This window comes from Myripristis murdjan, chromosome 10 (assembly GCF_902150065.1).
Source record: "Myripristis murdjan chromosome 10, fMyrMur1.1, whole genome shotgun sequence".
NCBI classification, from domain to species: Eukaryota; Metazoa; Chordata; class Actinopteri; order Holocentriformes; family Holocentridae; genus Myripristis; species Myripristis murdjan.
This window is the reverse complement of record NC_043989.1, coordinates 15,422,482-15,445,166: the sequence shown is the minus strand read 5'-3', so window position 1 is coordinate 15,445,166 and position 22,685 is coordinate 15,422,482. Positions and strand designations below refer to the sequence as shown.

General features: G+C 41.2%; 1 protein-coding gene across 1 annotated transcript in view; it reads right to left on the bottom strand.

The window, feature by feature from the left end:
* Positions 1–22,685, bottom strand: part of LOC115366451 (connector enhancer of kinase suppressor of ras 2) — a 61,600-nt gene that overhangs the window by 34,666 nt on the left and 4,249 nt on the right. The window contains exons 2-5 of the mRNA XM_030061904.1: positions 11,662–11,825; positions 3,735–3,937; positions 3,013–3,100; positions 1,721–1,762 (exon numbers count right to left, since the gene is read on the bottom strand). Coding sequence (XP_029917764.1) covers positions 1,721–1,762; positions 3,013–3,100; positions 3,735–3,937; positions 11,662–11,825 — 497 coding nt within the window. The remainder of the gene's footprint in view (positions 1–1,720; positions 1,763–3,012; positions 3,101–3,734; positions 3,938–11,661; positions 11,826–22,685) is intronic.

Below are 22,685 nucleotides of genomic sequence, written 5' to 3'. Positions count from 1 at the left end.
TCCCTATTTCACACATAAACCTCCCACACATGACAGTCTTAGTCATGCATAGCCTTTATAGGTCTGGCACCCAGTGTTTTTTTTTTTGGGGCGCATGGGTGTGTGCATGTGCTTGTGTGACACATGTGTGTACTCATTTAAATATCTGAATTTGTCTGATGCCACCCTCCTTGGTCATTATCAGGCTTGTAACAGCAGAAATAAACGACAGCCGTTGTTTCACAACCAAAAGGCTGAGGGGGTGTGAGATTTTCACAGGGGGGCATCACTCAGCGAAAATAGAGCAACATAACCATGCAGTCTTATGCTTGGTTTTGCTCTTACTGTCTTACTAACACAATTGCATTTTGACCTCATATTGACACAATATCTGTTGTGCGTATATTTTGGCTGGAAATGTTAGAGCATTTTTTGTGGACACACCACCCCCACCAGCCCTTCATTTGGTTTCCCCCGCCTGACCTTGAATGGCAGCAGGAAGTGTCCCAATCCAACTGTCAGCTCGGATCAGACACTCTCTGCTCACTCGGTTTCACACAACGTTTACACACACAGTTCTCTGGCGTGCACACATAAACACACACGCACAGGAGCTAACCTGGAGGTTTCAAATTGCCTCAGCCTCTCAGATTGCACTGCAGTGGGTTGCTTTAACTTGTACCCTTTTTGTGTCCCAGATTTCACACAAATTCATACAAAGTGGACACAAGGAGTCCTCTGATATGCACACACACACACACACACACACACACAAAGCACTAACTATATTTTTCCACTCACTCCGGCCTACCTGATCTCCCCTCTGGCCCTCATGCCATTTTGTTGCCCAAGCCAAATTCAAACATGAGTATTTGAAGAAAAGTCACTCCAGAAAAAATGGCTGCAGGCAGATGTTTTAACGTTAAGTGAAGGTAACTAGGACTTGACTAGGCTTGAGACATTTTTCAGAAAAGGTGGATTCTGTCTAGTATACTCTGGTGAAATCCAGCAGAACAACAAGTCACTTTGTAAGATAATTAAGGAGTTCAGCTGCTGTTGATGTTGTAAGCTCATGTGCGGATGTGGGCCCGAGACTAATGGCTGCTGAAATAAACTCCAACTCCAGGATAGTAATTTTATTAGGATGAGAGCGTTCAGTGTTAATTTAATAGCTGTCATGGTTTAGCGTACCATGGTGCCTCTTGCCTCCGCAAATTTGGACCGCGACAAAAGCAGGCCACAACTTTGTGTCATGACATGAGGCTTTCAGCGTGCATTTGTATCTGCGTGATTGAGCTGTTGTTGTTTTTTAGATCTATAAAAACGAACTAACTAATCCAACAGCTAACTAACTCACCACTAATTGACATTGCCTTCAGAAGATAAGAAGTCACACAGTAATCGTTTGCATACAAATAGGTATTTATTGATTTATTGATTTATTGATTTATTATTGGGTTGTCCTTGATGATGTAAATTTCAAATCCTTGCTTCTCGTGAGTCTTTCTTTGTCATTTTGATGCATTTGTCCTTTGAGTAGTTCTATTTTGTTTGGTTATTTAATTGTTGGTTGCAGGCCTTTTGCTGATTTAATTTTTACTTGATGTGTTTTTGCTTTGTGAATTTAACAAAATCCAACAACAACAGAACAAAATAAGTCACACATAAATCCTGTAAAATAGAGAGAATCTCTTCCACTCTGAGGACGTGGAGAGTAGGGGCTGACACAGCAGAAACTTACCACATGTAGGATCTTATTCTCTGTCTCATACACAGTGCAGTCCTGTGGAGGCAGAAAGAGGAAGAAAGAAAAAGAAGGAAGGGAACATGAGATGGGGAAAAAAACATCAATGCGGGCATCCGCAAATTAGCTCAAATAACCAGCTCTTCCAAATAAAACAGGAGAGGAGGAAATAAGAGTAATAAGATTAATGAGATGGCAAACAGGAAGTAAGATGGATGGTCTTATTTTGGCACTGAAGAACAACTCAACTTTCATTTGTAATTGTCAAACTATGCATATAACTTCATAATCCAGACACATTAATAGATTGGATTGATTGGTTTGAGATCTGACTCTGTTGCCCAGCGTTCCATGAACCACCTCCGGATTAAGAAACCCCACTCTACCAGCCTCACTGTTTGAACATGACAGATTGTTACTCAGTGATGGTTGGTAGTTAATCTATTTCAGGGAAAGCAGCCCAAAAAATACACCAGATGTGCATGGTAGCAGTTAATTCATCTGTTTGATATATTAGTATGAGCAGTGTTGCCACTTTTGTCTCTCTCACTTCACCCTGGCAATCACATGTTCATTTGGCCCAGTGTGAACCTATGATGGCCCTCCTCTTCCCACTCCTCTGGCCCTTGTAAGAGGGGATAGGTGTTATCTGCTCAGCCCCAGTACTCGCTCTGGGCACGCGTACACACACTGGGCAGGGTCTTACAGGGATGACGTGGATGGAGGCCAAGACAAGGCCATAGTTTCTGTCCAAACAATGAGATTGCTACAGTCTGAGTATCTGACAATGTGCATGCATTCACCTGCAGATTTATAAGAAAGTGTGCCTGTTTGTGTGTGTGCATTTGTGAGTGTGTGTGTGATTCTGCAGAGGGAACAGCCAGAGTAGAAGCAGAGGTGTGGGAGGAGAGGGAGTATGGAGGGAAGTAGGAAAGATATGTAGGAAAGAGAGACACTTATAGTCTCCATCAGGGCCCATCAGTTAAGCTGAGGATGAAGTCCAGCAGTGGGGGAATGAGCACATAGCCTGAGGCAGTCACTGCTAGCTGCTACTACCATCAGCCATGGTGCACACAGCCTATGGCAATGGGCATATGTTACACTCACAGCCGAATCTATAGACTAGAGGATAGAAACAAGCTGCATCCATATTGATATGCCCCATCCTTACCCAGTGCAACACAGTGCTCCACTTAAATTCATGACCTTTATTATGTATAACGGATGCATAAATGTGACTGTGTGCTGCATGCTTCCAGTGTCCAGTGAGTGTGTGTGCACACACGCACCTGTTGTACAATGGTGGTTAACTCTAGGCAGAGCTGTACAATGTTGTTCTTCAGTAATGAATACTCTGTCACACTGGCAAAAGGAGACCTGAAACACAATACATAGGGTTCATTATTGGGCAAACTTCACTGAAGTGTTGCAACCAGCAGATACAGAATGTGTGTGATATAGTTGTACATTTTTTCCTAACCTTTTAAGCTATTTATGGGGAAATTCAAAGAAATTCCAGAATTCAAAAGGTTTAAATACATATGCCTTTAGACAAACTGATGGGACCCATCAGTTTGTCTAAAGGCATGACTAAAAAAACAAGAACAGCTATCTCTTTGAAGTATTCTTCACCCACCTATTTTTACATCATGTGTTAAATTATGGATATGTTCAATGATATGTAATGCTCATCGACATGTCAAGCTCTGAGGTGCATATTCTTTTCCTGCTGATCATTAGGAGCCAATCCCTAGAAAAAAATAGGTGAATAGGAAAAAAGTCTTGCTGGAGGGGATATAGATTCAATGAAAAAGAGGATTAAACTGTCCAAATAACAAAAAGTCAACACCAAAAGCTCATTATCATTGACTTTGTCAAAAAGTGCAGTAGGGACTCGATAGATGAGCAGCGGTAAATATGCCTTTTGAGATGTGGATCAACTATACATGGCCATCACCACTTCATGCTTAAAATTCAACCCTTGTGATTGAGTGACGTGTGTGGTCTGTACCTGTCGAGCCAAGCTAACAGGTTCTTAGCTGCACCAATCAGATCCACCACTGAGGTGAGGAAGTCATTGGGCAGCCTCCGGGAAGCTCGTCCATCGTAATGTCCACCCCTTCGTCGTCCCAGAATGAAGTTCTGGAGGTTCTTAGCCGAGGCGTTCAGCTTATGGGACAGCGTCCGGAGGTTCTCTGTCTCTAGGCCATAGTTCTGCAGGACACACACATATAGAAACAGTATAACAGGACCTGTGGTTAATATTTTGGTGAAGCAGGATCATATTAGTCTGTACTGAAGTCAAAGCAAAAGCCAACAAACTCCTCACAGACGCTTCTCATTGCATGTCTGCAAGGAATCATGAAGCAATTGTATGAACGAATTCCAGTATATTCTGTAATGGTCTAGGGCTGAACAATATGGTAAAAGAATCATATTGCAATTATTTTGACAGATATAGTGATATGATTGAGTATTTTAGTGGGAAGGATCATGTTCTTGCATGGAGAATGCAATTTATAGGCCAGGGCAACTCTGTAGCACCACAATAATTCATTTGTAATAGTACTTTGCCCACAGTTCACCTTTATCAAAAAATTCCAATATCCAAATTTCTAATCTGAATATTGCAATTGGCCATACTGTGATTTATATAATATGTCAATTAACTGTTCAGCTGTACAATGGTCACATTATAAATTACACCTTATATTGGTCTAAACTGGGTTAAATGACAAGCTCATAAGTCAGTGGGTTGGGTAAAAAAGAGTCTATTATGATTTAATTCAGTCTGAATGGAAGTAAATGAAACTAGGTTTTCTACCACTGAAGAATCATTGCTGTTCATGTACAACAAGCATTCTCTGCACTAATTCAAGGACATTTTAGGCTGGTCCACTGGCCCGTTGCTGCACTATGACCCCTCTAAGTACACATGTGTGCACACACATACACACACGCACATACAGACCCACTGAGCCACATTGCACTCAACTTCCCAAGATACCTCCAGTCATGTCCTGCATGACAGAGCCTGATTCCTGCTGACACCAATGCCACACATACACATGCACACACTCGCACACACGCACGCACACACATTTGTACAGTCAGATGCACAGGCTGAGCTAGACGTATCTATTCCTCCTCTGCCTCCAGATCTATTCTACATCGTCACAGCCACAGCGACTACAAAGCAGAGAGGGTTTCACAGTGGCAGCAAGAATGAGACAGAGAGAGAGAGAGAGAGAGAGAGAGAGAGAGAGAGAGAGAGAGAGAGAGAGAGAACTAAGGAGCTATGGAAGCAAAGGACAAGTAGAAAAAGAAACAAGGCAGAAAGGGGGAAAAATAAGGAGGAATGAGAGAGAGAGAGAGAGAGAGAGAGAGAGAGAGGGAGAAAGAGGGAACAAGGAAAGTACCCGGTTATGCATCTCCCAGAAACTGGGTCATGTATATAAGCTATGTGTTCTGTACAATGTGTATTTACGTGTAGATGTATACATGAACTTGGAATGCAAACGTACACAGCTGTAATTAGGCTCTCATATGATTTGATCTAAAGCTGTGTGCTGCACTCTCCAGGGAGACGAGTGCAGAGATGATGCTGGGGAATGTGTCCTGTGTGGACTAACCGAATGACTTTAAGTGTGCATGAATGCATGCGTGCGTGCCTGCGTGTGACAGAGAGAGAGAAACACAGCAAGAGAGGGAGAGAGAGAGTGGATGAGAAAGACATTATTTCAGCAGTGCATGCATATATGTGTGTGTGCATCATGCATGTGTGTGTGTGTACGTGTCAAATCAATACAGTAATAGGGCGATACCATTAGAGCACCCCTCCACCCTCATGTCGATGTGGTTGCCATAGCAGCCGTGTGTAGAGTGGCCTCTCCTCTATGCAGATGTTTCTACCATTGTCCTGAGCATCACACTCAAACATCATTTATGGCATACTGAGAGCAAAAAGACGGCTATGCATTAATTCTTTTCTTAATAACATACATTTTCCTAAACTGTTAAGCTTCATAAATACATATGACTCATATGACATATGATTTTGCAGTCCTTTTGGATTTGGATTATCTGACCTCTATTTACCCATGGAAAGCTGACTGACGATATGAGTTCTTTACATTGAGCCATATTTCCTGAAATTTCATGACATGAGCACACATTGAAATGCAAAGTATGTGCTTTGTACTTAAAAAAAAATACTTAAAAATAGATGTTTCCACCTTAGAAAGGCCATAATGGAGGTAGCATTCTGAAATTGAACAAGTACAGGGGAAAGTAAAGGTGTTTTACTTTAGTCTATTGTTATTATAGTGTCATGCATCACAAATGATGCCTAGCCCACATGGGCTGGGCATCCAAAGTTACAGAATGTACTGCATAAAACAAAAAGGAGATGGGTAAATAAACTATTGAATAAATTAAATATTGAGCAAAGGCATTTAAACAAAGAGCATATGCCTTCTTTCCCAGGCTTCAGATATGTAATTAACAGTCTTGAAAAGCAAGAAGCCATTCTAACTTGACAACTTGGACAGACTAAAATAACACTGAATTTTTATATTATGTAGCTTCAATGCATTGCTCTGTTGTAATTGGGCTAGATGGATGTATATTTGCCAACTCTGATGATCTGGATTCATTTGCTCACTCACGCTAGACTGGACTCTAGTCGTTTTACAGTATGCTTGTGTGTGAAATCTGGCTTAACTGTGTATATGTTATAAATAAGGGCGGTACTGAAACCATAAATGTTTTTTTTTTTTTTTTTTTCCAAACATAACATCCATTTTGAAGCTGCTAGTTTGCTAGATAGCACTTGTGTTGCTGCCAGTATTTGCTTTTTATTCTGAATATAGTAACTGCATGGACTCTCAGAAGTTTTTTTCTCAACTAGGTGGGTTTGTGAAGGACAGCCAACCAGAGCAGTTATACTGCCAGCTGATCTCACCAGCATCCACAAACACTTGTCAACCAAAACATCCCCAGATGTACCTCTCAGAGACAGAATACTCAAAGAGAACCACAAGACTAAACCCACACAAAAAGTTTTGTATTATCGGTATAGTTTTAATTTTAAGTGTTTCCTATACAGTCATGACCAATACTTTACCCTAGCCTTGACCAAATAGTTGTATTTGCCTAACAATAACCTTGAGCAAAGCTGTTTTGGGTAAACTTAATGCATGATGAACAGGAGAATATGGCATGCCCAGTTTTTGGTATTGTCCAGTAACCTAGTTTGTGGTGGAAGATTGTAATTTTTGCATAACTTGTGTCCATAACACAAAATACATATTTCAGAGTGTCTGGTAATGTCACAAATCATTTTGACACACTGACAGTGCTACTACATTCAAACAGTTATACATGTGTATCTAGGACTAGACAACAAAAGCCACAGCCTCCCACTGATTTGTAGTACAACCCCATCTGTGGTGTAAATATCAATGGTGGTAAAATATCTCCCTTGCTTTCAAGACATCTCTTCATGCTCCAAATGATGGGCTGAAGTCATAATACAAACACTGATAGTAGTTTGCCTAATTTTGAAGTTATAACTGGTTTGATTGTTTGTAATAACTACATCTTAATGGACCTGTGTTTTAAGTTATGGTAAGATGTTAATATTTCAAAGAGAGTGTTTTCAACATGTCATACCCCACGACAAACAAAACAAGTCAAGCTTGTATACAGTCGAAAGCACATTTAAAAGATCCATCACCGTGCTGTACCAAGAACCATCAAGGTGATGCACAAAACATAACAAAAGACAAAGAGGACAATGCAGACAACTGACAGAGCACGACAACGGAAATCACACATACAAATACAAAGGCACACAACGCGTGCACTGCACACAGACACGCAGATCAAACAGAGTCAAAGGGTAGAAAATACAAACAGGTTTTGAGACTACGTTTGAATGAGTCAATGGAGGGGTCAGATCTGACATAGCGGGGGAAGCTGTTTCACAGTCGACAGGTAATAACAGACCTGATGATAACACAAAGCCCTGAGGCATCAACCTAAACTGTGGAGAATCCCAAAGCTCATGTCTGATGACCTAAAAGTCCTAGAGGTCAAATGGAGTTGGAGAGGATCAGAAATAGGCTGAGGCCAACTCAAGTCTTTCAGAGTCTTTGAAACAAACAAGCCTTAAAATCAATTCTGAATCCTGCTGGGCACTAGTGAAGAGAAACCATGCTTGTGGCAGCCCGGCGGCAGTGATTTCAAATAGGTGCAGGTGAGACATGAAAGGCTAACTAATAGCAGTGTACAAGAAGGAAGGGATGAAGCTGTGAAAAGACAGAAAGACAGAATCGATTTAGGAAATAGTTTGAGGCTGAAAAAGCTGCTTTTCAGTATTTGAATTGGCTTATTTATCAAATCTGACGGTCAAATCGAAGATTATACCAACATTTTTGGAATAAGGTTAATTAGACCACAGTTTTTCAATGTTGCGTTTTTATTGGCTGAAAGGGTGCCAATATCTCCTGGTATTGGCACTCTGATTGCATTTCTGGATATGCATCACTTTGCCTTCAATACCTGTAACTAAACTGATGCAAAGTGACTATAGCAGCTGATACACATTGATGGTCTTGCACAGGGAACTATTTTTATTTGCAGAATCATTTTATCAGCAGCTAATCATTAAAAAAAAACAATGAATTTAAAAAGTTGGTATAATCACAATAATACGTATGAGGCCATGCTTTGTCAGGCAATACAGGCACTGATGTGCTATAGTGTCACATAATACAGCTCTTCAACATGTGTATTATTGTTTAAGCATATGCCACTAAAAAGTCTCCAAGAATAAATCTCAAGTCTGTTTATTTTGGCCCACTGATTCTGTCAATGTTCCAACAAACAGCTTGGGTCAGTTAATTAGATGGGGACAATTTTTGGTTACTTAAATTGCACTGATTGTTGAGGCTTAATTCATGGGAGAAGTGGCTGAGTATTGTCTGCTGAGCACTGCGTCAACCCAGTGGGAGCATATAAATGAAGAGGAGAACTGTGCCTGCAATAAAACCTTGAGGAACCCCACAAGAAAGTCTAAACAAGGGGAATGAAAACAACAGCTAAAAGCCCTTCGCCTCATCTGCAGACCCCGAGGGTGCTGAAAAAGTCACAATTTGTGGGACAGATTTCAGAGAGCAAGCGAGAGTCAGTCAGGTCACAGTCAGAAATGGAAAATCCAATTCACAGGATACAAAGAAATCCCTCAACGCCAAGGATTTATAAGACAGAAATCTCAGCTTGATCACGCCAGTGGTGTCAGAGGTGCCGCACTGTATAGCTGGAGTCAGCTTTGTGGTCCGAAACATTATATCATCAGGGCATTTTAAAGGTCTATCGTTTGCTATTACAGGAATATTATAAGTATATGTGCTGTCATTTTGGTAATGAGTCAGACTTAACAATCAGATGCTAAAGGTCTTACAGGAATTTAAAGCAATGTCCATGTCCATAGCTAAAAGGAGAGAAACTGGTTGTGTAATCTAGCCTATATACACACCAGTAATTCATAATCATAAGACAATAATACATGTACGGCTTTGCAATCCCAGATGGAAGCTTTGGTGCAGCTTTAATAGATTATTTGATGACAGAAACCTTTCACAATGAACACTCAGTCAGCAAAGATGGGAAGCGGAGTCTGGTTCTACTTTGTTGGTTCTATTTTTTGTCATTTTCAAATGTCCAATAAAAAGTGCACGATGTAAAAAAAAAAAAAAAAAAAAAAACTGAAGAAGCGAGGACTATTTAGACGCAACTGGCAAAAATGTGGAATATGGGGAATAATACCAGAGAGATGGCCTGACGATGAGAACCAAGTAGACTCAAACATCATTGGTTACTGGTCATTGATTTGAAAAAAAAAAAAAAAAAAAAAGATTTGATGTTTTTTACTCCAAGTACATTTTAAATGAGCTGCTGTCTACTTTCACTTAAGTAGATACTTGCAGCAGTACTTTTACCTCTACTTCAGTAAAATATCTCCAAAGTAACAGTACTTCTACTTGACTAGCAATTTGTAGTACACTTTCCACCAATGGTTAAAATGTAGCCTGACAAGAAGTGACTACAAATCAGTTCAGTCCCTACTGTAAATAGAGAAAAGGAGAACATTGAAATCCAGAGTCCAGATCTTTGATTCCTCTATTGCAGACTACTGATGATACAAAAGAAACAAAAATACTACAATGGTTCAAATTAGTGTAGAGAGGAATCCACACCTCAGGAAGACGTGATTAATTTTAACTTCTGATGTTTTCTAATTCTGTTTTAATGTTTCAATTTATGCACACAAACTTTTTGGTCACTTTTTCCTCCTGTCTCTTAGTATCCGTTGACTCTGTGACTGACTGTGTTCCTTTTATAACACTGTATTACACTTAATGTTTCATGTTTATACAAGCCCATCCATTCAGAATTTGGGAATGAGGAGTCATCCTCTTTTTGAACTACTCCCATTTCCCAGCGTGTAGAAGGCAGAAAATCTGCAAATTCCCCCTGCGAAGGAAAATTCTTTAATGTGAAAGATTCACCACACACACGGAAACTTATACTCAGCATAGGTGCATAAAAGAAGGGACTTTTCCACAGTTACAGCGAGACCGAGCGCTCAGTCAACATTGAAACTTGCATTGATCCAGGTCTGCAGAAGCTCCCTGCCCCACCGCATGAGGAGAAGGAAGTCTGAGCCAAGTGAGCCATGGTTTGCTTTCTCTCATGATGGATGATGTTGGTGGCCACAGTGAAGCTCTCCTTACTCTCCATATTTCCACACTGTCTACAGGTACGGGCTGATATTGTGTCTGTGCTACCTGGGGAGTCGAGTTGATGATGAGTAGGGGGTCATTTGAGATTTACTAAAAACTACTCCCAGCTTTAGTTCTACTGATTCACTTCATCTGGATACCTGGTATCCCCTAGTGCATGAGTGTGTGTGTGTGTGTGTGTGTGTGTGTGTGTGTGTGTGTGTGTGTGTGTGTCCAGTTCCAGGACATATGGTGAGTGCTGCTCTGGGACACTCATTCCCATGCTGGAACGTTTGAATGAGAAGTGGTGCTGATTAGCATGCACACACACACACACACACACACACACACACACATTCACACACTCGCACACACACTCAAATTCATACAGCCCCAACTAATCCCGCCATGTGTGCCTGGGAGATAAGGTGCATCCTGCATACTCTCTTTCTCTCTCTCTCTCTCTCTCTCTCTCTCTCTCTCTCTTTCTCTCTCTTTCACACTCTTCCTCTCTCTCAGGGAGAGTAGCACCTAATTCCCTTTAATTCCCTAATCCTTAGCAGCGCCACTGCACACACAGCCAATACTGACCAAGGCGGCACACATACAGTAGTGCCCAACAGATAGAGGATTTTTTTTTTTTTTTTTTTTTTTTTTTGCCATTTCTTAAACCAATATCAATAACTGCTAGGTGAGGTGGGAATAAAGAACACCCCCCATGTAAATCTATCTACATGTGAAATTTTACTTGTTGGATTCATGAAAGATGGTATCTGAACAGAGAGAGTTAATTGATGACTATAAGGTTGTATACCTTTACACAAACTGGCCTTATACCACCATCACACAGACAGAAAAACTCAGAAACACTCATTGATATTGAATATTTGTATGTAATAGCTGATTTTCAAAAAAGTAAGAGTGTTGAATCCTCGGTGACTGCCTTTTTTTTCAGTGTGGGGAGTATATAATGGTCCATATGTAAACAATAAATAAAAATGAATTTTGGCTTCTAATAGTTACTCACTAACATATACAAGCACAGGGCATTCATGTATTGTGCATGAGCAAGAATGGTACAGCAGTCCACCAAAACATTTTTGTGGGTAATATGAGAAAAACAAGGTCAGAAAGTAGCAGGCGCTGACTGACCAGGGCGCAGAGGAGGTCGACAGCTTCCAGGATGAGTTCCTGGTGTCCTATTCTGGTGACACCCAGCTCTTCCAGCTCCTGGTGGGTGATGTGCAGCAGCTGCTCTCCTCCCATCTGTTCCCGCTCAAAACTCTTCACATACTGCTGGAGACAGTCATCCAGACCTGAGGAGAGCACCACACAGACACACACGCGCACACACACACACACGCGGATGCAGGTTAGTTGGCACACTGTCACTGTGTATAGTTTGCAGGGTCTTTTTGCTGAAAAGAGTTTTATTGGTTTTGGAGTGAGTGGGGAGTTTGAGTGCCTCATGGTCTAAATTATGTTTCAGAGGGCTTCCCACCTTAAAATAAAAAAAGATGGGAAACACTGATACAAAGCAATATTTTTTAAAAAAAGATTCCCTTTTGCCACACTGTAAACTTACTCCTGACGCATTCAGATGCATCTCTTTGTCTAAAGCAGAATTCAGACGTGAGTGCAAACGCCCACACAAAAAGCAGCGCAAAAGTGTGTCTCATTCTGCCAAATGGAAAGCAAAAGTGGAAACACCAGTCACAAGCCTGAGATATCTTCAGTGCTCCATTAGCAACTGTCACCTAGAAAACACATCTGTTGGTTTGGCTCTCCAATATCCGACGGTGATTATGCAGCCCTGAGATTTCCTGCTACCACTGAATTTCACGTACATGGCAATACAAACAGTGCGTTTTTAATGTTGCATCAGTGAGCACAGTAGAATTTCCTGCAAATTTGCTGTGATGGTGGGTGTGTATGCGACATGTTCAGGCACATGCGGGTGATGTATTGACTTCCATTTTCGCTGTTGGCTGTGGCTCACTGCCATGCAGAGAGGCCATCGCATGCACACAGACGTGGTAGGTCCGGGATGTTATTGATTAGCAACAGCCTCGGGCTTTGAACCAAACAAAGTCAGCAGAAAGCACACCTCCCCACAGACCTAATGAACAAGCTTGCTTGGAAAAGAGCGCACACAAAATAAGAAGGCATGAGAGCGGGCAAATCCATGCACAAACACACAAACACGTACCCTCTGCTCTCTCTCTCTCTCCTTACACACATGCTTCAAACACAATCACACACACAAACACAATTACAATTGCTGTTGTTATTCAGGGTCTCGACGCCCCTGTGGAGACATGTTGTTAGAGCCGACTGGAGCTGTGAGGAAAACACTGATGCCCAAGGGAAGCAATGCTGACAGAGAGCAGACAGTGTGGTAGCACCTTAACACACAGTCACCACACACTCACACATGCTCACACACACACACACACACACGCCTTAACTAAGAAAGAGTGAGCAAGAAGCATCTTTTTCTTGTTATGCCATTGGACATAATCGACAGAGGATGAGATTGTCGTTGCATTCAGTAGCACTGGCCAACAGTACAGCTGAGGCACAACATGTTTAACACATTAGCAAGAGGTCCTGCAGAGTAGCACTGGAAGTGAAAATTGTTTAAACCTATTATCACGTGCAGGTTGTGTTAAAAGTCAGTTGTATGTGAGCTCACACAGTCACGTGCACCGTTTACATAACGTCATTATGGCATTTAACATTCTACAGCCATCCAAAAAAACTGATAGGCTACAGCCAATTATCGCAATATTACTTTCCACATTACTGTATTGATTCTTTAGCCCCGTGTATTGACATGTGTTGTTTATGCATTTTTTTTTTTCATGTGATGCCATGGCAACTACATTATGGTGTGCTGTGTTAAATGGGTGTATTGTGCTAACTTTCTTATATGCCATATATTTTATTAGACTAAGCAGGTGTTATGCAATGGGATGTATTTTAAGTTCTACTCATACATCAACTCAACTCTGTATTGCAGTATTGCAATATACCGTGATACAAATTGTTATGACACAGGTATCATAACACAAAATTTATTGTGATATCCTTGCCAATATTGAGACCTTGCCTAAAACTTGTTTTATTGAGGGATTTTTTTTTAATTTTATTTATTTATTTTTTAATCGTAATAGTTTAAAAACAGTCCTGCTTTTTATAAGAATTTTCTTAGGACAAGTGACATTATCTTGAGCGCAGCAAAGTGCCCTGCCATTTTCCAAGATCATATCACTTTATTGCTGGTGATGATGAAATGTTTTACTACAGGAGAAATGTTTTAAATCACTAGTGTGGGATTTAATATGTGCAAGCGCAGCCGGCAGAGGAAGAGAGTGAATGTACAGATTCTTTTAGCAGCTAGGAGCAGAGACAGCCATGCACAGAACATGGACGCAGAGCAGAAAGAAAGAAAGCCCTGCAGCTAAAAAACAGGATCTCTGAATATGTGACTCCTGACCCTTACTATGAGAGAGCGAGCGAGCGAAAGACCGGGCGAGAGAGAGAGAGAGAGAGAGAGAGAGAGAGAGAGAGAGAGAGAGAGAGAGAGAGAAGATAGAGATGGCTATCTCTCAAAATGGAAGTCTTTATGTCCATTCCTAAGGGAGGTGAGCCTCTCGCCTCAAACCAATCACCATCACCTCCTTCTGCCATTCCCTCCCTCTCATTTATGCTGTTCCTTCTTTTCAACCTTCCCACCTACATCCCTGCTTCCCCTTCTGGAAGAACATTTTTTTTAGTAGCTGCAATGTCATGCTATCTGCAACACAATGGCCCGTGTCATTATATCAGTAATGTAATATCTATACCTATTTGCAATTTGATGACATCCAATGCTCATTTAAAATTTAGTGCAGACAGAATGAGCAGAATTATATTTTCACACTTGTCCTCATTATACTAGTCATTGCTTCATCCCAGTGCCCTTCCTGGTGTCCACTCCTTAATTGTTGCTCCCTCTTCCCCTCTTCTCCTCTCCTTCCTCTTGCCTCCATCAAATTCTTGTTATATAAAAAGGTGATGAATAAGGAATCAAAGAGGTCTGGGCTGACTGGGTTCTACGGCTTCCTCTGGGAAAGCCTCTCGCTATAGCCATGGCCTAGTTCTCTAACACACACTTGCATAAACACACACACACACACACACACACACACACACACACACACACACACACACACACACACACATATACACACAGCGAGAGAAGATGGGTGCCTCCATAGAATGGCTTTAGAATAAGACTCCCTCGCTATAGGTTTGATGGGCTTTGTAGTTTCACATCCTGTAGTTTTCATGATGCAGTGATGATCTCATTGAGAAGGGAGATGCCACTGACATCACACAGGTGACACTCAACCAGAGCATTTCTATATCACTCTCGTCACTTATAACACATTATAAGCTGTCACAGACACACATACACACACACACAAACCCCTACACACACGCACACATATTCATACAAGGGCTGGACAGCATAGACTAAATAAAACATCACAGTATGTTTGACCGAATACCCCACGATTGAAATTATGATGCTATTGTAAGGACGGCAGTTGGTACTTTCATAAGTTATTTTCACAAACTAGATTTGAGTGTGAATGTAACAACCAAGCAGGTAGAGTCATACAATGTAACTGTCTAAGAGGTTAAGAAATCACATCTTTTTGAGTGTAATTCAGCCTTTAAAACCAGGAAAAGACATATCCAACATGCCAGGTGATATCTTTTCTCAAATTACAATAACAATATAATATCGATACATCATCCCCTGCCCTAACACATACACACACACACACACACACACACACACACACACACACACACACACACACAAACATTTGAAACTATATGGACATGTATCCATGTGTGCATAAATGGATACATAATTGCACTAACACATGTACAGAGCCCCACCCAAATGCATTTGTGCACAAACACACACACACACACACACACACACACACACACATACACGTACATAGTGGCACACAGCTGCTAGCCAATCAGATGAGTCAGAATGCCACCCCTGGAGGACAAACAGCTGATCTGGGTTCATCTGCTCAGTTCATATGCCAGCTGGATATGGCACATGGTGTTCACACACACACACACACACACACACACACACACACACACACACACACACACACACATGAAGGGGTCAGGTACATCTGTACTATAGCTTGCCAGATAGATGGTTTTAGATATGTGGATAATTAGTCAAGATCACCAGCAGTTGTGACTGCATCAGGCCGCAGCAAATCTATTCAGTGCTGAAATGTCTTCTTACATCAAGTTGTTTACTGTGCTCATTGTAAGTGCAGAAAAGATGAAAACTGACCTTAAGCGTAAGTAAGCTGTGCAGTGAAATAGGGATAAAACAAATCATAGTCTGGTCGTCGCTGAAACAAACAAAAAGTCATTTTGAATGAAGAACATCAGCATGTCTCTCTGTTTAATCAAGTTATTTCCCTTGGGAACCACTGACTTATGAACAGATTATTTTATCATAGCTTATCCATAGGTAGTTGAGCTTGTGTTTACAGCAGCTCCCACAGTAATCACGGCAGTGTGTGTGGAGTGAAAACAGCCTACTCATGTGGGGATGGAAGACTACACCAGTGTGATGGAGAAAAACAGCAAAGATAAATGCATCAAATGGAAAAAAAAAAAAAAGAACTATGTGTTGTATATAATGCTTCACATAGCATACTTTCTAAATCCAAATCCAAAATTTTGCTGCAAAAGCCACACTGCCTATCTATTAGCCTACTGGTGATTTTTTGATTGCTATGACCTGGTGAAATATGCTTTATAAATTAATTTATAAAAAGGAGGGGGGGTGATCTGTTTTTGCAAATTGACTCTTTAAATATTGTGTCCTCTGCTATGTGTAACTTGTTTCAGAACCAGAAATACTGAGCAGATTTGCTGAACGAGGGCTTTGCCAGACTGTCTCTCCAGTCCTCCCACACTGCACTTAATAGCATTTCTTAAAGAGATAGTCAAATAAAACATGCAATTTTTCATTAAAACTGTCATCACTGGATGTGGAAAACATCATGAGGCTGAAAGAATCGGAGGACCTTCCCATGCAGAGAGATTCGCTTTTGCCAGGGGTTAGATGCTGAGTTCACATGTGAGAGCAGAGCGATCCAATCAGAACTCGACATTAGTTTTTATTCATGCTGCCCCTGTTTGATTGGCTCTTAACCACCCAGCAACTGTTGGTTTGTTAGTATGACATGCTGATTTTGTGCTGTCCCTGGATATAAGCCCAGTATTTTGCCAAGGATTATTTTACCAATCTAACATTATATCAGCGGAAGGGAGGGCTAACAAAGCAATTCAATCCAATATACAGCTCCAGCCAGCAATGGTGTCAAATGTGGACGTTCTCACATCAACTCTACATACTGTTGCAGTGGTAGGAAGACCTGTAGCTGCAGACCATGTTCACATTCATCAGTTAGTTGTTACTTTTGAAAAAGGTTACTTTTGCTACTTTTTTATTTAAACTCATGAAGTTAAAAAGAAACTCGTGCAGCAACAGTGCATGATGTGTTGGCACTGAATTGGCAGGCTGTTGACTTGTTAATTTGGCTTACTGATTCTGATGCAGATGTTGCTGGTAGGCGAGGTGACTGGCAAAATGGAGGAATATGTAATATGTAAGCTGGAAATGTGTCACTGTCAGGCATGCTGCTACGTGATATGTTGTTGCTGTTGTTGTTGTTGTTGTTGTGTCTGGTACCTGAGGGCTGCACTACGAAGCGAGTTTAACAGGTTAGCGAGGTATGTCGAGTCTAAAGCCAGAGTTTGTCGTGTCACAAGGGAGGCTTTCTTTTGACCCGGCTTCATTGCCATGGTAACGACTCCTGCAAACATAACCTGCTCCAGACCAGGTTATGTTCAGAGTTTCAGCTTAAAAGCATTTTTTATCCTGCTTGCTTCAATTAATAGGTCTATTAACCCTTTAAATTTTAAAATGAATAACATCCACAAAATACAAGAATAATAAGCCATACATACATACATACATACAGCCAACATACATACGTCTTTGAATAATATTTTTATGCTTGGTCCTTATTTGCTGCCAAGTTCATTTGTACCGCATCTAATAAAACATTGGTAAAAAAAAAAAATTAAGTCACATCACACATAGGCCTAATATTATATCAATTAAATTTATTTAATTTGATACTGACAAAGACTACAGTGATTTACATGTATCCGTCATTATAGGATAGCATAAGTCCTAATGCAATTCTTGAGTGTAATGTTTAATTAATAGAAATAAACTGGAAGATAATTCACAAATTTACACCATCCACATTTTTCTGCCACCATTCTTCTCTGGCCTTATTAATATATAATTTTTCGTACACCTCATAGCTCTCCACAATGACCGTTTGTTCCTCCTGAGTGACGTAAGCGGCCAACTCTATTTTTTGTTACTTAAAAACTTAAAAACACTGAAAACATTTCATCAATCTCATTCTCAGTTGCATCAATAAATGGAAATGAAAGGTTTCTTGCCTGTAATAATTTCTGAGTTGATAGTGCACTCAGTAAGGGTTTCTTTGTCAACAGCAGTAATGACATCACCAAAATGCAGATTTAAAAAAAAAAAAAAAAAAAAAAAAAAAAAAAAACTTTAGCATGGGCAACTTTAACTCTAACAAGTTAATTTTAATAGAATAATTAAGTAAATTAACTAGTTACTATTTAGGAGCAGTAACTTAGTAAAGTAACTAGTTGCTCTAAAATGTAACTCTCCCTAACATTGGTTAATAAATAACCATAGCTATAGTTAATGGTTTTCTAAAAAGTGTACATTGACATGCCGATGCTGTGATAATGTTTTCAAGCTCCAGCGGTGGAATGCCTGGGTGACGGAAGTCAAGAAGGGAAACATCAAGTAGGGATTCCCCACCTCTGACTTGTCTGGAATGTGACATATGTGAACTGTCAGATGTCTTGTTTTGTTTTTTGTTTTTTTTTTCTCCTTTTTTTTGTGATAGACTGCTCTGGGTTTGAAATGTCTTGTATTTCTCATGTTGTACGCATCACTCTGTGTGGGATAGTGCTTCAGTGTACCAAATTGAATTGTCTCCTTGAGAAACACTGTATGATCCCACGGCCCTGACCATCACTGGGCCCCAGTGCAGTGCGGGTGGCCCAGGCATCTCTTTTGACAACTTCATCCACAGTGCATATACAGTCTACTCAAAGCTTTCTCTCACTCCCCTGGGCAGGATAAGCCCCTCCCCTCTGGAAATGTAGGGGTTGCCAGGCGACCAGAGGAGCAGAGGTCTCCAAGCAGAAGTGAGGGATCAGCAGTTGCTTCCATTCAGGACCTGACACTGATGCTGGGCTAAGGAGCGCACACACTCTCTGTAAATACACACTCACATACTGTAGCCTACATACGCGTCCACACGCTGACTGAGAGATTGTTGAAGGCCACAGGAAAAGAGTGCATTTACAGCAGAATATGGCTCTAGTAGAAAAACTCTCAGAGCAGTTGCTTTGCTGTGTGGCCATCAGCTTCAACAGATAAAGCCTTGCTTGGCTTTTTTTTTTTTTTTTTTTTTTGTGAGACTGGGCTTGGGTCAGAGAGCAGGCAGCATGGGCTAAGAGCGGAAACAGGCAGCAAAGACTTCTGTCCCGATGCTTTACCACCATCTGTGAGTTTCCAGCTGGAGTAAGTGCTTTGGTGAGTGCAAAGAAACGACGCAACACTCACTAAAAATATTCTTACTGTGAAATATTCATCACATCATGACAGAATATTCTTAAGAGCGTGGCATTTTAGCTCCCCGGTACATAAGCCTTCAAGTGTAGCGCTGCCTCCTCTCTGAAATCCAGCAGGCTGGAGGTGTCAAGAGGCAATCTGAGGGAATAGGAAAAAAGGCAGGGTCAACCTGGAAGCTGCGAGGAGCTCAGAGGAGTTGACCTGAGAGGATGTGAAGTGGCTGCAGTTGTATTAAAAGTGTGACAATATGATGATACAATGACCATTTACCTTGCCTTACATGCCTTAAATCTGCCAATTCCACCTGTATCTGTGTAATCTGTTTAATCAAATCCATTTCCACATGAAGGCTGAGAGCAGGAGCTTGAAGAACACTTGTCTGGTATTCAGTGTGCTTGGAAAGGTGGAGCGACAAAGAAAGCTAGAGGTTTTTGACAGCAAATCCACAACAGTTTGATTTCTAACACGCTCACATGCTGATATTGAGTCAACTACAGAGGAAATTCAATTGAGATTTAAATAATGTTTTCAGTTTCGAATAGCTAATTTAGCATGTCAGCCAAGGAGTGATTGCTCATAATTTCTAAACATAAAATAAAATAAAAATAAATAAAAATGCAGCCATGCATTAATAGCTCCACAGTTAAGCTGACAATCTTTCTTTGTTGCTTGGATTCTCGGCTTTTCCTGTTGTTTTATTCCTATGCACTGCATGTTCCCTGCTTTGAAGAAAACTGCTCTTAGTTGTGGTTTAAATTTAACCACATCATCATCACACCATCTCAATCACAATACAGGATCTGTCAGTGACTATCAGCAGTACACTAAACAATTTTGGTCAACTTGAATAACATTCACGCAGAGCAAGCAAGACTCGTGACGCTACAAAGATGCACAACTTGCAGCTGCTCCATAGTAAATGGAAGACTGATTTCAATGATTTTGAATGAACTTGTGGACCCAGCTGTTGGTTTGAGCTTTTACAGACCATCTAGCTTTACTCTGTTGTGGCTCAGTAGTGCTAACAGCCAAGCCAAGCAAAAATGGACCCTTATCTCCAGAAAATCATCTTGGCTACTATAATAGGATAAAGCCTCTTCAACAGTTTGATCCTTTATGTTGATATAAAGAATGGCTCTAAAACGGCACCTCCTGCAATGGCAGGTGCAAAACCAACCCCACTAAAAACACATACTCACACACACACATACACACATGCACGCACACACACAGGCCTCTCTGTCCGAATGGCCGGATAGAGAGAGTGCTTTGATATGATGCCCACTGCATCTCTTCATTCTCTCCGCTGCTCTGCCGTCGTCTCTTTCCTCTCCCTCTCTTTCCCCATCATGCGTTCCTTTTCTCTTCCACACTCCCTCATTTCCTCCCCCATCTTATGCTTCTCATGCTTTCTCTCATTTTGCTCTGTATCTCCCCATTTCTGAATCCATCTCTCCGCTCTCTTCTCTCCGCTCTTGGCTCGGGGAGGTGAATCAGGAGGGGATGTGCGCATGCATGTGCGCAAGTGCTGCATGCATCTTTGTCTCGCTGTGTGTGTGTGTAAACGTGTATTAGAGGCATGCGGGATTTGGAATGGGCGTCTGCATGTGTTGCTGCTTTCCCATCTTATGACATGTGCTGTGACTCCAACACGATCAGATCTGGTTTCCATGACTACCGATGCCCCACTTAAAGCTGCTGCTCTGGAGTGTGTGTGTATGTGTGTGTGAGCATGTACGTGTCAGTGTGCATACATACACACTCCACTCCACTGAACATGTGGAAACCTTTTTGTGTGTGCACTAGTGTGCGTGCATCCATACACAGTATCTGTGATTGTGCATGAGGGTGAAAGTGGATGAAGTTAAAGTGTGTGAGTGTGTGTGTGTGCGTGCGCGCGCGCGCGCGTGTGTTGTGTTTCCCCATAATAAGCCACGCTCCTTAATCTTTAATGCAGCTGAAACTACAGCAAGCACACAGCCAGAGCGAGGGGAAGTGTGTTTCCCCACACAGAATTTCTAACCATGTCAGCAGGAGACTAAATCGGGGGACACAGTATGCAATGGCAGTAAACATGGTCTTGGTCACCCCAGGAGTCGCAACCAACTTAATAACACCTAGGGGATTCTTTTAACAGTGGAATGAATCATTTCTCATTGCAATGTCAGGCATCAAAAACACACACTTTCTCCAGTCGTCTTCTGATGTGTGTTACAGATGTTTATGTTGATATTTTAAACATCCCAGCGATATTCATCTGAATTTCTACATTTCACGGTCTCACAATAATACAGTGCCCATGTACTGAATGAAACATTACATGATAGCGTTCACTGTTTTCAAATTCAAATGATCCACATCATACATTAATTGCTCCATTCCATGCTTGAGGCTCAGACTCATATTCTGATGGTCCCAACATTTCAGCGTGCAGAGAGAAAAAGAGATTACTGCAGGAAACTGTACTGCACTGAAACTCTCCTTTCTCCTCTTTTATGTTTGTATGCATCTGTGATCAGCCTCTGCCAGGTGCCCAAAAGCACAGGCTGATATTATGAGGTACACAACACCGATAGCTGAGAAGCAGTCCCTTTTTCTTTGTTGCCGCACACATTAGGCTCAGATCTGAGAGTGTCACGGTTTGAACACGCATTGTGTGCACACATGCATATAGATGCACACACACACATACATAGAGGAAACTCCTCCAGTGTAGGCGTTCAAATCAAAACAAACGCTGATGAGTCATCTTTCTGTGAGTCTCACCAGTGTTCTGCTGCTGGAGCAGTCCTTCCATAGCAGTGAGAGATACAGTAGTCTGTGAGGCCTCGTAGTGAGCTATGTCTCTTTTTTCTTCTTCTTTTTTTATTTTGTACAAGGAATGGACCATTTGAGAGTTTCTCAGTAGCACTGCAGAGTAGCTTTCCAGACTTTCCATATTCTGTAATATGATGACACCGGGCATGTGACAGCAAGGCTTGCTATCTAAGATCTGGCTAAGGCTTTTGTAGATTGCAAAATAAAGTGCTATTTTGCCCCTCTTGTGTTGCAGGTGAAGAACGGGGTCGAAGGAGAGAGTGCAGTCCTAAATCTGTCCCACTGATGAATGTCTGGAGGCCTGATACTGTCAACTCCTCGATTCGATAGGATCTCTATCAAGCAAGGTATCTTATAATAGTCCAAGCTGATGTTGTTAATCTTACAAGGCTAATGTGAATACTTAATAGTGAAGTATCAATTTAATGATAGAAGTCAAAGACCAAAATTACAATGTGCATATTCCTTCAATATCTGTAACAAAACAAATTTCAAAAAATCTTTATCAAAAGCTAAAATGAATGCATAAATATTTCATACCTCTAAAATTGAAATA